The following is a 14,536-nucleotide window of genomic DNA, read 5'->3' as shown; positions in this document are numbered from 1 at the left end:
ACCAATGCTGCCTGTTTCTTATTTTTCTAAACCCACAAAGCAACAGTCTCATTGAGTATAGCTCTTCCCATATTAGTGAACAGATTACTGCATTTCTGTTTTTTCTTTGAAAATCAAACAGTTTTAATTTAATTTTAACTATCATTCCTGTTTACAGGAAGTAGAATGAGGTGTTGCATTGAAAATACATTACTTTAAAAGCCATTCTGGAGTTTTTATATTGTATAGACATATCAGATGGATGTTAATTTCATGTTTGATAGCTATTTTTGGTGTTACTCTCTTTTTAAAAAGCTGACTCTATTCACTATGTACTAATTTTAAAAATGCATTTGCTCTTTTTATAAACGTTAAGTGAAGAATTTGAGAGTTTGATTTGTCTGGATTTTGATTATGGTTATGATTTTGATTATTTCCCCTAGGAAAATCCATCATTTAATTTGTATTTTCTCAGTTTGATTATTGGGTAAATTTTGATTTCTTTTGTGGGTGGTAGTTAGTTGTCTGTGAAATTGAAGAGTCTCTTCTAGTTTCAAGTTTTATGCAACTTATATTTAAATTTGGTATTGGAAAATATTTGCCATTTTATTGCAGGTCCAGGACCAGAAGTTCTACCACTTCCAGATCGAGGTCACGTTCCAGCTCCAGAGGTCAATCTAGATCACCCCGGTCGAAGTCAAGGTGAATGGGGTAACATTCTCTCCTCCTTGGAGAGTTTAAAAAGTGCTTCAAGGGAAAAGGACATCTAAACTCCTTTTGATATTGACATTTTCATTCCACCAATATTGCCATTCAAGTAGTGACACAGTTGACTTCATTACTGGATTTGCATCAGCCTGAAAGGATATTTTACACACAAAGGGTCAGTTATTTAACTATTTTAGTTTCCTGCCTGCAACCATACTTCCAGCCCAGTTACACTTTGGGATTAAAATCTCTGCTGCTTCACTTGCCCATGTGTAATTTTTTTGGCCCTCTTGCTTTCATACAAAATTGTGATCTGGCGAGTGCACGCTTGAAATAATGACTTCATTATGTTTATTGTCTGCAGTCACTAATTATCTGCACTGGACAGGTTTAGCATACACTTAATAGATATATGAAACAACACTTTACACTGATGGACCGTTGTTTGATCCATGTCCTAGTAACATTTGATCTTGACTGGGATGGCAGTAGGTTTACTAAAATTAATCTTTGGAGTGAGGAAATGAGCTAGTATTTCTAAATAGTATGTATTAACCCCTGTTTAAATGTGTGGGTTTTTCGGCTGTGTGTATTGTGCTGTGTGATGTATTTCTCCTCTGACAGCAAACTCCATGTTGATATTGGCTAAGAATCATTTTTTGGGAAAGTTACCAGAACAACGGGTACCTCCAATACTGTACCACAGTTTGAGCATGATGAAAAGAAATTGTGACCAAATTCTTTACATAAGAATCTCTTTACATAAATACATTGAATCTCCTCAATTCTAATCATTATGTTGCTATAACCATGTCAAAGAAGCCATTATATGAGTGTTGAACGATTGGGGTGCAATTAATTTTCTTTAACTTAACTCCTTTTAATATTTAACATTTGGCAGTAATGCATGCTAACAGTAGATAACCATCAACATCAATGGGAAAGGTTTTTTAATCTTGTTGCTCGTTAGCAAAGTGTTATGAAATGAAATCTTACAGTGACCCACATCATTTGAATGTCTCATTATTATTTTTTCATAGATTTAATAGATAACTGAAGTCTGAAAAACTGACCTTCAATTAAGTATAAGCATCTCAATATCTGTGTAGTAAGACAATATCATGTTCCAGTCAATAATTAATATATAATAGGGCCAAGCCTACTCTGTGCATTGAGTACATTTTGCTTTTATAGAAGTATTAATAAAATTGCAAGTACATTTGTCAAGAAATTTTAGCAGTCAAATTTGCTTGATATCTGGTGTAATTATAGTATATAGTATAATTACAGAGTTTGTAAATGGTAACTGAAGATAGGTTTAAACCTTTCATATACATTATAGAACAGCATAGGAGCACTAGGTCATTCAGTCTCTGACTCTGTCCTGCTATTCAACGGGATCATCTGTAAAGGTTTCTTTGTATCTCCCCTATCAGTTCCTTTCAAAATTCTAAAAGCCTCCATCAAATTACTGCTTAACCTTTTTATATTTTATGGGCGGCACGGTGGCACAGTGGTTAGCACTGCTGCCTCACAGCACCAGAGATCCGGGTTCAATTCCCGTCTCAGGCGACTGACTGTGGAGTTTGCACGTTCTCCCCGTGTCTGCGTGGGTTTCCTCCAGGCGCTCCGGTTTCCTCCCACAGTCCAAAGATGTGCAGGTCAGGTGAATTGGCCATGCTAAATTACCCGTAGTGCTAGGTAAGGGGTAAATGTAGGGGTATGGGTGGGTTGCGCTTCGGCGGGTCGGTATGGACTTGTTGGGCCGAAGGGCCTGTTTCCACACTGTAAGTAATCTAATCTAATATTCCAAGAATTACAAGTCCAGTTCAAGCAATCTCGTTTGTTATTTAAAGCTTTGGATTCCTGGTTGTATTTTGTTGAATCTGTGCTGCACTCCTTTCAAGTCCACTATATCCTTGCTCTAAGGTATGGTGAATAGAATAGTATTTCATTTGCAGTTTGACCAGAACTTTGTATAGGTATTGACATTTCTCCCCTTTTTATATTCTAGCACTCTGATTGTAAGCCTCAGTCTTCTACATGTTAGAGACTATGGACATTATATCTAATCGTCTAAGTTTCCAAAGGATTTCAGTATTTCAAAAAAATCAGTCTATCTTTTTAATGTTCAAAAAAAAGATCTCTTGCCTTTAAAGAAACAATGAATAATGAATAAACAATTAATTGTATGTATCCAAAATTTTGGAAGGCTTTGCGATCATAGACTATCTTTCTCTGATGTTGCGTTATGTTCCGTCATTACTTGGCTTCATGGCCAGTTTATCTTTGGCCAGTGTTCCACAGTTTTGTAGTTTGTCAAGCAAGGGGCTTCCTCAGCATTTCCTTTTGTTTATCGATGCCATATTTTCTCGGAAGTAAATCAGAATAGATGTGGCCATCTTTTGAGTCCAATTAGTTATCACATAATCGTGCATGAGACTATTTCAGATTGGTCTCTCATTCATTAAAGTGGACCTGAATTTGTTTCATTTCCAATAGTGGATAAACTACCAACTAATTACTAAATATGTCATGTCTTTCTGAATTTCTGAGCATCATTCCAACCCTTCCAACATTAATAAATTGTTATCAGAACATGGAGATTCTTAAGAGTCATACTAGGAATGCAGTTTCTCTCTTAACACAAAGAACTTTTGTCTTATTATATTGAAAGACTTTTAAATGTAGAAGCAATATTTTTAAGTGACATCTAGTTTTGTACATTTTAAATCTGGATCAGTTTAGTTTTTGAATATTTGGCAAAGCAGTTAACATATATTTAGAAACTGCCTGTTTCCAAACATTATAGGTTGTATTGCTCTATTTTGCACATTTTCTTTCGTTAAATGTGATGTGGATTTTTTTTTGGTTTGTGCCTTGGAATGTTCTTTTATGCGTTGGAATGTTCTCAATCAAAGGAGATCAAGCTAATTTGAACTGTGTATGTATCATTGGACCTAGACAAAACTGTATCAAATCAAGAAAGAAAACATGTTTTGACAAGTCATGATTACATACAATACTCTGCAGTCTTTTGGACCAGACCAAACCCCCTCAAAATATATTAAGATAGTAAACCCAACTTTTATTTTGAAGATAAGTGTAAAGAATTGCCTTTCAGATGCAATTCGATTCGTCAAACTGCTTGACATTAAGGAAAAAAACACCTTGTATTTTAACTATAGTACAAAAATGAACAACTTTTAAAAATTAGCATGGCTGTAACTTTATTGAAAAGCTTAAAATAATCGCTATATTAACTACTAATACTCTTCCAATATATTAACACCCCATAAACACACCATTGGCAAAGGCAAATTCAGTAAAACAAATGATCTCTCATGCATTTCTAGCAACAAGACGAAAGCCCCAGATTTTAGCTGTAGCAAAGAGGAATAAGAGTTTCTACATCTAGCTTCAAGACCCTAGCAACTGCAGAAAGCTAAAACTAAATATCCTGGTTCTTTGGGAGCTGACCTCACCCATTCAGGTTGTTTCTATTGTCCCAACCTTGTTTTAAAAAAAACAATTGCCAACGTTTCTCTAACTGTTTATTCTATTTACTCTATTGTTTTAGTTTTATACTTTAAACAAAAGTTAGGGTCTAAGTTATCTTTTTAATATATCTTGAGGGGGTTTGGTCTGGTCCATAACCGTGCTGAGCTTTGTATGTAATCATGACTAGTTAAGAAATTTCAAATTTTCTGTTGGCTTTAAGCAGACTGCTTGCAACCTCCGTCTCAACCTTTCTTCATTGCTTTTTTTTTTACAAAACACAAAATACATCTCTTAAAGGTATAGTATCATCACAGCAATATCTGACCTAAGGAGCATTCAATCATATTAGCAAAATGAAAACTTAAAACTGTTGTGGTCCATTCCAGATTGTGCATTTTAATTTGTTGGAAGCAAATATGGAATATTTTCAAAAAATCCTTTGCAATTTGAAAATATCTTATGTTCAGTGTTTTAAGGATGTCATATTTGGCAGAACTTTTAAAAGCTACAAAATTAAAATGAAACCGCTTCAGCCAGTAGAAAATTACATTGCTTAGAGAGTTTATCACAGTGTGCAATACAAGATGTGACGATCCTTTGTTATAGCTTAAATCTGAACATTAGTCTGACCATGTCTTTTGATGTATTATGCAATTTTCTTTGTTCCAACATTGGTCCCTGATAGACTGTTATTTGACACATTAGCATATTCTTTGACTGGAGGGACTATGAGACATTATTTTGAATTTATAGCAAAAGAAAAAGTACTCATCTGAATCTCTAATTCCTTTCCAGATCTTTCTATTCTCTTGCCCATATCAGTTTCTGTTCATTTGAAGTGTTAAGTTACATGTGCCAAATGGTCTAGCTGACCTAAGTTAGGTCTTAAGGATGGGGAAAGAGGCTGAGCTGGCAGCAATTTTTTCGAAAAGCCAAGAGGAGCACTTCTGTTCCTCCTCACATGTAACTTCTAATTTTTTTTTGTGGGTGGCCTCTCCTTTAATGTTTGTTGGTTCAGTGTTTAAAATCTGGTCTATTTGGCAAGAACTTGAGACGTGAATTTCATCCACTTGTGTCTATTTGTTTTTGAACTTCTTAGATGTAGTATGATGCCTGTTTGCACAGACTGCGAGGAATGCAAACCATATGCTTGTTTTAGATAGGAGGGTTTTTTGGCCATTGACAAACTTTTCTGAATATGCAGTCCAATGCCTTTGGGTGTCAACAAGGTTAGCAACAAGTGCAAAACAATACTTGATTTGAACATTCCCCTCCAGGAGTTTCAAAGAAAAGTCTGTGTCTCAGGAACAACTAATCAGGGTGAGAGAAATTGGGCTGGGTTGAGCTTCTGATTGAAGTAGTGGATGTTATGGCAGGATGTGGAGGGGCAGAAGAAAATACAGACTGGATTTAATAAGAGTTGAAGATTTAAACATGCTTGGATAGATGACGAAGAGAGTTGGAAGATGTTGTGGGTTTATGCTGGAATAATGTTCACTGCAAACAACAGCATCATGAAGAATAAATTATGCCAAAAGAGGAGCATCGTAAGTGTGTGAAGAGTGGAAATTCATATCATTAGCGCAGAAGAGGAATTATGTACTTTTTGGTTTGTATATCCCAAGCTCCATGTTTTACTGTTGATATGGGGCTGGGAGTGCAGTGGTCTAATGTATGATACTGCTGGAAGTTCCAACTGGCAGTAATGAGATTTTCCAAATTCAGCAAATGACTCTCGCTCCCAGTCAGCATTGGAATGGAAACATTCTAGAGTTTAGGTGGTTTAAAAGGGTCCTGCAATAGAAACCAAACCCTTTGTTCAAATGGGACCAGCAATAGTTTCAGGCAATGGCCAGGACTGTGTCCAATCAGTGAGGACCTCGAGAGTCAGTGAAGCTACCTGTACAGATTAAGATGAAGACCTTGCATCTGGGAAATAGTATCCACTAAATTCATTTTATGCTACAAAAAGTGGCAAAGTACCCACTAATCAATGACTTCAAATAACTTTCTAGCACCTTATCCAAGTTGCCAGGATATCATAATAGGCCTTCTGTGTAGTTTGAGTTTAATACCCCTTAACTTCTTGATCTTTTCATTTTTCTGGCTTGTCAAACTGTTACAAATTTTAGTACTTCCAAACTGGAAAATATTATCTATATATGAGAGGGATCATAAAGATTAATGATACATTTACTCAAATGTCCTGCTGTCAAGAGACTTTGAGTAGTCTCCCAAAACCCTAGTTCGAGTACAGCTTGTGACCCTCAATACAATTGAGTGGACACATACTTAATGATGTAGAAGAAGGCTAATGTGCTATTTTTGTTTTCTGGACTTGGTGCCTGTGCAGTTCTGAAAACAGTCTTCAGAGGATGATTTATTGTTAGATCTAAGCAGCATCTTTTGACCAATAAATGATTGACGGAAGAGCTGATCAAGTCCCTGCTGAAGGCAGGCAAACTCAAACAAAATGATCCAGCTGGCACTGGTCATCAACTGAACAGTGCAGAAAAAAGGCTCATTGAAACAGAATCTGAAGAACATAATGAAAAATAGTCAACTCCTTGCGTTTGAGTCCCTTGTAGCATACTGCAATGTCCCAAGAGTAAAATCTGGCAAGATTTCTTTTGTGTAGTGTCCATACTACACCATTCCGGTTTAAAAGAAAGCTAGCAAATTTTCTTATCTATTTATCTACATTTACAATCAAATAGGACTTTTCTAGAAAAACCTGTGGTGATTTCTCCCATAATGATGAGAAAATGAACTTGGGAGCTTTATTGGATGTCTGTCCAAAATGCATTTTAAACTTTAGTGCTTGAAAGTCAGTAATTAGTCTGTCGTCAAATTATGAACAATGATTATAGATTCTTTATATTGTATAATTTAGTCTTGATCTGTTATAAACAAGTGGAGAAAGAAGCAGTTGATATTTTGTGTCAAATACCTTTACACCGGAATGGTGCTGTTTAGTTTTTAAATCAAACTGTACTCCCTTGTTCTTAAAATACATTCTTTAAAATGTACTTTTGGGTATTTCTTTTTATTTTAAAAGGCTGAAGAATTATGGGAAAGTTATTTCATTCAGAAACGCATGTAATGCAATAGATACTGTAAGCTCAACCTAATGTAATGTTGTTTCCCCGATTACTTGAATCGGATAGATGTTTTTGCTGGGCTTTATGCAGTGTCTAATTCAGTACTGTATCTACTTGAGTAACATTTCAATTCAGTTTTTGTATTCATTGTCAGTAAAAGTGATTTTTTAAATTAAAATAATGCTAAATACCCAAACCTTTATTCTTAGTTGCTGGCAGACTGCTCCTGCTTGTCACTTGCCATGTCAATCTGCTATATCAAAAGACTTAATACAATGAGAATTATATGTATTTTAAGTTTATATGTTAAAGTTTTGTGGAAGAGGATTGCTCATAAGCAATATTTGCCCCCATAAGCAATGTAGATGTGCACTGTAAAAGCTCAGAATTAAAAGGTTCCCATTAATAAGTTGTCATGGATGTTGACATGTGCAGGTCTTGGCTATTCCTGAAGTGAGGCACTAGTGCTGAAAGTAGGCCTCCTAAATTTATAAAATTACCAAGAAAAAGTGGCAAATGGAAAAAGAAAAACATTAAGTGCAAATTAGTAAATGTGTTCTATTTTAGGTGCAGGATTGTGAAGGGAAATAAGTTGGGCATCTCTAGATTAGAAAATGCTTTTTGAGTATGTGCCTATCCTATCCCCACCTCCTACCTAAACTGATTACACCTGTTATGTTAATGAAAGTTGATGCAGTAATAACTTAATTAGTCACAGTTGTCGTGCCAGTAGATACACTTTTGAGCAGCCATCGTTTCATTTGGGACACTTTAATAAAAATCTGTAATATTTGGCTTTTATTACTGCAGGTCTCTAAATGAAGTCTACTTGTTAAGAAATCCTTGTGCAGTTGTGCTTCCCTTGCACTGAAAGATCCAGTTTAAAATTAAACCACCTAAAACAGTCAAATGTAACCTTGAATCTGTTGGTGTAATAGTTGACATAAATCTAACTTTATCCCAATCAATCAAAATCTAGCTCTAGATCACGCCGGGGATCTTCATCTCCAAGGAAGAGATCTCGCTCAAGTTCTCCATCATCATCATCCTCTGAAAGAGGCAAAAAAAGAAGCCGTTCCAGGTCATCATCCTCAAGTGGCCGCAAAAAAACTAGACGTTCTGACTCAAGATCTTGGTCTGCAGAAAGGTTTGGGCTTCTGTAGAATAAGATTAGTATACAGGATTGATAGTTAAACATCTCTGCAGAAACCATCTGTTAACAAACATTCATTTTTAAATGAGATTATTGGAATTAAAATGTTGGAGGACGCTTCACACAGATTGTGGGCTTTAGATGAGATGCAGTGTTTACTTTTGGTATTTTAATTTAGAAGGGTTACTTAAAAGATGTAACTGCAATTTCCCAAAATTCAGTTTTGCCCACCTTGTTGATTATTTTTGTCTTTTGCAGGCGCAGTGGGTCGTCTTCTGGATCCTCTCATTCAGGCTCCCGTTCAAGTTCTAAACAGAAATAGCCTTTTAACATCTGCAGTTTTTAAAAAGTTCAGTAATTTCTGGAAAAATGCATGAAACTTATTTTAAAGTTATTAGTGTCTTGAGCAAATCCACCTGATGTTGTGAAAACATTAAACAAAATTGGGCAACTGTTCTGATGAGATCCTGCTGATGTAATCTTAAACCAATTGTTGCTTTTGAGTGTTGGAATTGTATTCTAGTCTATTAAATTTAGTATATTAAGCCATAATTTCTTCCATATGGGGAAAACTGATTTTGATGAATTTTTGTTACAAGGGCTGTGAGGACAAGTGAGTTTTGAAGTGTATGTTATGTACACATCTCTACACCTACACATTATAATGCAGAAAGTCTTAAGTACAGGTCGTCTTTAGAGCAGGAGAATCTTTGAAGGTATAATAAATTCTAGGGGAGTATTTGTTCAAATTACTTTACCACAATGAATCAGGATACAGTATTGCACATAACAATTTTGTTTGATATTTTTGTTAAATCAGTTCTTCTAAGAATTCAGAGCCTCAATCAGGGCTCCCTTTAAGTTTTATTAGAGATCCTTATGCTTTCCACAGGAAATGCAGGACAGAGCAACTTGACTTTGACTTAGGAAATCTGCATCGCAAGCAAATAATGTAGTTTTCCTGAATCCTGAAACTCAAGCCAGTTTAGAGCCACTGCCCTTGCTGATGTCTATAAAAATACACTGGGATATTCCACAATATTACATACTTTGAAATTTAGAAGTGTTTTCTGAGTTTCACTATACATTTTTCCACATCACCCAAAATTCTTGTGCCTCGTGCTGATTTCATTGCAGCTTCCCTCAATTTTTTGGTTGAGGGAAAAAATGTGTAGAATTGATAAACATTGGCTTGTTCACATTTTCCTTAGCATCCTTAATTCTGTTTTGGGCTGGATGTAGGTATAAGTGCCAAAGTGAAAAAGGCTTGAGCAATTTTGAATGCAGTTTTTGGTGTACATCACAGCAGCTATTATTTGATGTTGGTCAGTTGACCACAAAGCCATAACTATTGTTCAGAAATTAATAAATGTAATGCTGTTGAGGGTAGGATCTTCCAGGACAGAATTACAGATTCACTTTTGGGACTGAATGGAGATGGTGAATAGCTTTGGTAGCTCCCTCAAGATCTAATCTAATAATGAGAAAGCATTGTATTTGCATATTGGTCAATTAAGCATAAATACAAAAAATATGGAATATTCCCAAGAGTTGAACCATTATTTTTTGAATATAATAGTGCATTTTCAGTCTGCGAACTCTTTTAATATCTTTGAAGCATTGGGTTTAGTGCTCAAAAATTGTGGATTTTTAAAAATCCAAATATAAATAATGTATCAGTTGTCTTCCATCTTGATGAATTATTATGGCTTAATATAACTCTCATCTTAAACCTGGTTACAGGAAAATAATTGCATCGTCAAACAAAAGGTCTACTTTTCAGAACTCATGGAAATTTCAGCTATAGTAGATGGTAGAAGAAGGTAAGTATACAGCAAAAGTTCTAACATTATTTGTGAATTATACTTAGCTATACAAATTGCATATTTGGTGCAAATGTGGACATTGTTTATAATGGGTCTTTATTTTCAGTTTATTTTTGTTTGGTTATACAGGCACCAGAAATACTAGGCAAATAAGGGTTGGCTTTTTCTTTGAGGATACACTTTGTTACTTAAGTGGTCTATTACTTAAGATTTTGCAGTTTTAATCTCTTTAACGCCTTCTTTCAGAGCCAACATGTCTACACGTCCAATTGTACTTGTAGCTCGTATAAAACCAACTTGAGGAACATGTGACCAATATCTATTGCAGTGTTTTGGGATTCAGCTCTGGAAATATTAGAAGATCTGATTTGTGCAGGATTCCTCTGAATGTAGAGTTTCAGTGTAACTTTTGTGGGCAACACGATTTTCATAGTGACATTGCTGTCGTAGTTAAATTTACAGGATTACATGAAGGAGTGTAAATTAATAGTGACTTTTGTTTTGTATTTTCAATACTTTCAAAGCCAGTTAAGTTCTACAGAATTTTGTGTCTCTTTAAACTTTGCCTATAATAGTCTTTGTCTCTATTTCAAGAAAATTTAGCTGAGGTCACTTAATTTGATCTAGGTTGGTATGTTGATCAGTCGTAAGGTTTGGATTTTTTAAATGGTCGAAGTGACAATTAACTTAAGGTCATCAGCTTGTACATCTAGCCCTGTGTAATAGTTTTCATCTGAAACAAGAAAACACTTTGTAGACCATGTGTATGTAAATCTTCAGTGGTACGTTATCCAATGTCATGTTCAAGCACCAATAAAGAAAAAATAAGTGGTTTGAATTACTTGCCTAATTGTATTTGTTGTGCTTTTGAATCAAGTAGTTTGATTTAACAGAATATTTTGGAGTGGGTTATTTGTGTTTTCTGTTCAAGTCAAATTCTACCTGATGAACATTTTCACTGAAATAATGAGAAATGAGCGTGTAGTTGATGTCTATAAGACCTTTCTGATCAAGTGCGATCAGAATATGATGGATTTATTGGTGACGTCAAAGAACATAGGAATAAAAGCTGCAATGGTAGCATGAAAATGAAATTGACTAAGATAGAAAGTGATAGTGAATAGTTCTTATCAGACAAGAGGAAATATAATTATGGTCACGTTCTCTATTCTAAATATTCAACCTATTGCTTGTACATATTATGACCTAGACATGAGCATACATTTAAAGATGACAGTTAACACATAACTAGGAAATGTAAACAGTGAAGCTGATGATGGCAGTCTCAGAACATGGGTGAAATTGGAGGATAAAAACTAATGCAGAAGATTGTAAAATGATGTTTTGGAAAGAAGAATAAGGGGCAAAATAATTCCAGTAGAGTTGATAAGGATGCACCTGCAGGTTTGTATGCACAGCTGAATGTGGAAGGGCTAAGTTGAAAAAACTTAGTTTTAAAAGAATTTCTAAGAAGAACTCTTGAAGAACAAATTGTGGACAGAGGAGGTAAGAAACTAAATTCCTTGCTGAAATGCATGTCTTTTTGAAGGCATGAGCCCTCAGTGTAACATGAACAAATGCCAATTTAAAAACAAAAAATGGCAAGACCCTCCAAAATGCAGAAAGTATTAAGAATCCATTGGAAAGGATAGTTTACAATGCAGCTTGAGCAGAGGCCATATTTAAAATTGTTTTCAGTAGGAAAATATTGTGGAGTACAGTGATAGAGGGACTCACTGAGATCGTTCCTGACAAAGGGTTGCAGCCTGAAACATCTATTTTCCTGCATCTTGAATGCTGCCAGACCTGCTATGTTTTTCCAGAAACACACACACAACTCTGATCTCCAGCAACTGCAGTCCTCACTGCCTTGAGTAGGAAAATGTCTAGCGACTGGTCTACTAGTAGAAAGATTCAATGCAAGAATGCAGTAAGGAAGAAAAACTCTAACTCCTATGTAAAACCTGTTATTTTTTGGGGAGGAAGATGATGTTTAGGATGGGGCTGGCAATGCCTGGTCTCTGTGTTGAACACAGTCTCTGAGGAAGAGGATCACTCATTTCTGTTGTTTCTGTGACTGCATTTTGGATTCCAGCAAGAGTTTGGACTAGCGGCACCTAGATATCCCCATCTTGTTCACAGCATCAGCTGAAATCTCTGTCAAGGCACCAACTTCTACGTGTTGGGGCTAGTTGCAGTTAGAATGCAGATTAGTGGGTAACAGTCAAATTAACATCCAGCTACTGAGGTGCGCCAGTGGCAAGGTTTTTAAACCTACCTTTGATTATGTACTTCTAAATTACTCTACTGTCAGCTGGGGTACAGTGTTCCAATTTCGGAAATATGTTAACCTTGGAGAGAGGGCAATGGAAATTTATCATGTTACCAAGGTTGAGACATGAGAAGCTGAATTTGACCTCCAAGTAGAGAGAGGTTTTGAAATTAAGGAAATTGATGAGAGAAACTTGCCTTGATTGGAAGAAATCATGTCTGTTAAGCTTGTTTTATTCATTGGCAGATATCTGATAGTAAAAAATTGTATCTGTTTGTCATAACCATAAAAAGTAGGACCAGTCCAATCTGACTAATTACTACCCCATCAATGATCAGCAGAGTGATAGTGTTATCAACACTACTCCAGTTGCACTCATCAATAACATGCTCACTGATCAACAATTTAGGGGTTTTTTTCTGGATTGCATCTCAAGATCTAATTTTAGCCTTTGTCCAAACAGACAAAAGGATGGAGTATCACAGGCAAGAGTGACTAGACATCAGCGTTTGACCAAAAATGTCAGCTTAAATTGAAAAATTAAAATCAATGTAAAATCGCCATTGGCTAGAAATATATCTAACAGTAAGAAAGAAGTGAGGTTGGTGCAGGTTAGTTATTTCCGTCCTGAAACATGCTGCAATTTCAGGACAGTGTCCTCAACCCAAATTAGGCTTTGATAACCTTTCAATGTAGGAAAGGTGATTAAGTGTGGGGCTGTTTGTTTATCATTGGCGAAATCAGTTCCGTTTGAAGCTCTTTCGAAATGAACTTGTCTAACCACATGTGCAGAATGGATATCATCTAACCAGGAGAAAGTGAGAAATGCAGACTCTGGAGAGTCGGTCAAAACGTGTGGTGCTGGAAAAAGCACAGCAGGCCATATAGCATTCGAGGAGCAGGAGAGTCCACGATTTGTCGGGGAAAGGGGGCTCAGAGATAAATGGGGAGTGGGGGTTGGGGGTAGGTAGCTGGGAAGGCAATAACTTGATGCAAGTGAGGGGTAATTGTGATAAGTTGGAGGAGATAGGAGGAAGGAAGATGTACAGGTCAAGATGATGCTGAGTGGATGGTTAAATCTGGGTTGAGGTGCAGGAAGGGGAGATTTGGAAATTAGTGAAGTCGATGTTGATGCCAGGACCCTTCACACGGCATCAACATTGACTTCACTAATTTCCAAAACCCCTCCCCAACCTCATCCCAGATTCAGCCCTCTCAACCTGTCCTTCCTGTCCGTCTATCTTACATAGAACAGTACAGCACAGAACGGGCCCTTCAGTCCACGACGTTATGCCGACCACTGATTCTCATGTATGCACCCTCAAATTTCTGTGACCATATGCATGTCCAGTAGTCTCTTAAACGTCCCAAGTGACCTTGCTTCCACAACTGCTGCTGGCAACGCATTCCATGCTCTCTCAACTCTGTGTAAAGAACCTGCCTCTGACATCCCCTCGATACTTTACTCCAACCAGCTTAAAACTATGACCCCTCGTGTTAGTCATTTCTGCCCTGGGAAATAGCTCTGACTATCGACTCTATCTATGCCCCTCATTATCTTGTATACCTCAATTAGGCCCCCTCTCCTCCCTTTACTCCAATGAAAAAAGTCCGAGTTCAGTCAACCTCTCTTCATAAGATAAGTCCTCCAGTCCAGGCAGTTTCCTGGTAAACCTCCTCTGAACCCTCTCCAAAGCATCCACATCTTTTCTATAATAGAGCGACCAGAACTGGACGCAGTATTCCAAGTGCGGTCTAACTAAAGTTTTATAGAGCTGCAACACGATCTCACGACTCTTAAACTCAAACTCAATCCCCCTGTTAATGAAAGCCAAAACACCATATGCTTTCTTAGCAACCCTGTCCACTTGGGTGGCCATTTTAAGGGATCTATGTACCTGCACACCAAGATCCCTCTGTTCCTCCACACTGCCAAGAATCCTATCCTTAATCCTGTACTCAGCTTTCAGATTCGACCTTCCAAAATGCATCACCT

General features: G+C 36.6%; 1 protein-coding gene across 1 annotated transcript in view; it reads left to right on the top strand.

The window, feature by feature from the left end:
• zranb2 (zinc finger, RAN-binding domain containing 2) overlaps positions 1–11,042 on the top strand; it is a 41,366-nt gene extending 30,324 nt beyond the window's left edge. The window contains exons 9-11 of the mRNA XM_043700103.1: positions 595–681; positions 8,269–8,436; positions 8,701–11,042. Coding sequence (XP_043556038.1) covers positions 595–681; positions 8,269–8,436; positions 8,701–8,764 — 319 coding nt within the window. The 3' untranslated portion in view covers positions 8,765–11,042. The remainder of the gene's footprint in view (positions 1–594; positions 682–8,268; positions 8,437–8,700) is intronic.
• The last annotated feature ends 3,494 nt before the right edge of the window (positions 11,043–14,536 follow it).

This window comes from Chiloscyllium plagiosum, chromosome 11, assembly GCF_004010195.1.
Source record: "Chiloscyllium plagiosum isolate BGI_BamShark_2017 chromosome 11, ASM401019v2, whole genome shotgun sequence".
In the NCBI taxonomy this organism is placed as follows: Eukaryota; Metazoa; Chordata; class Chondrichthyes; order Orectolobiformes; family Hemiscylliidae; genus Chiloscyllium; species Chiloscyllium plagiosum.
This window is presented reverse-complemented; position numbering and strand designations above follow the sequence as displayed.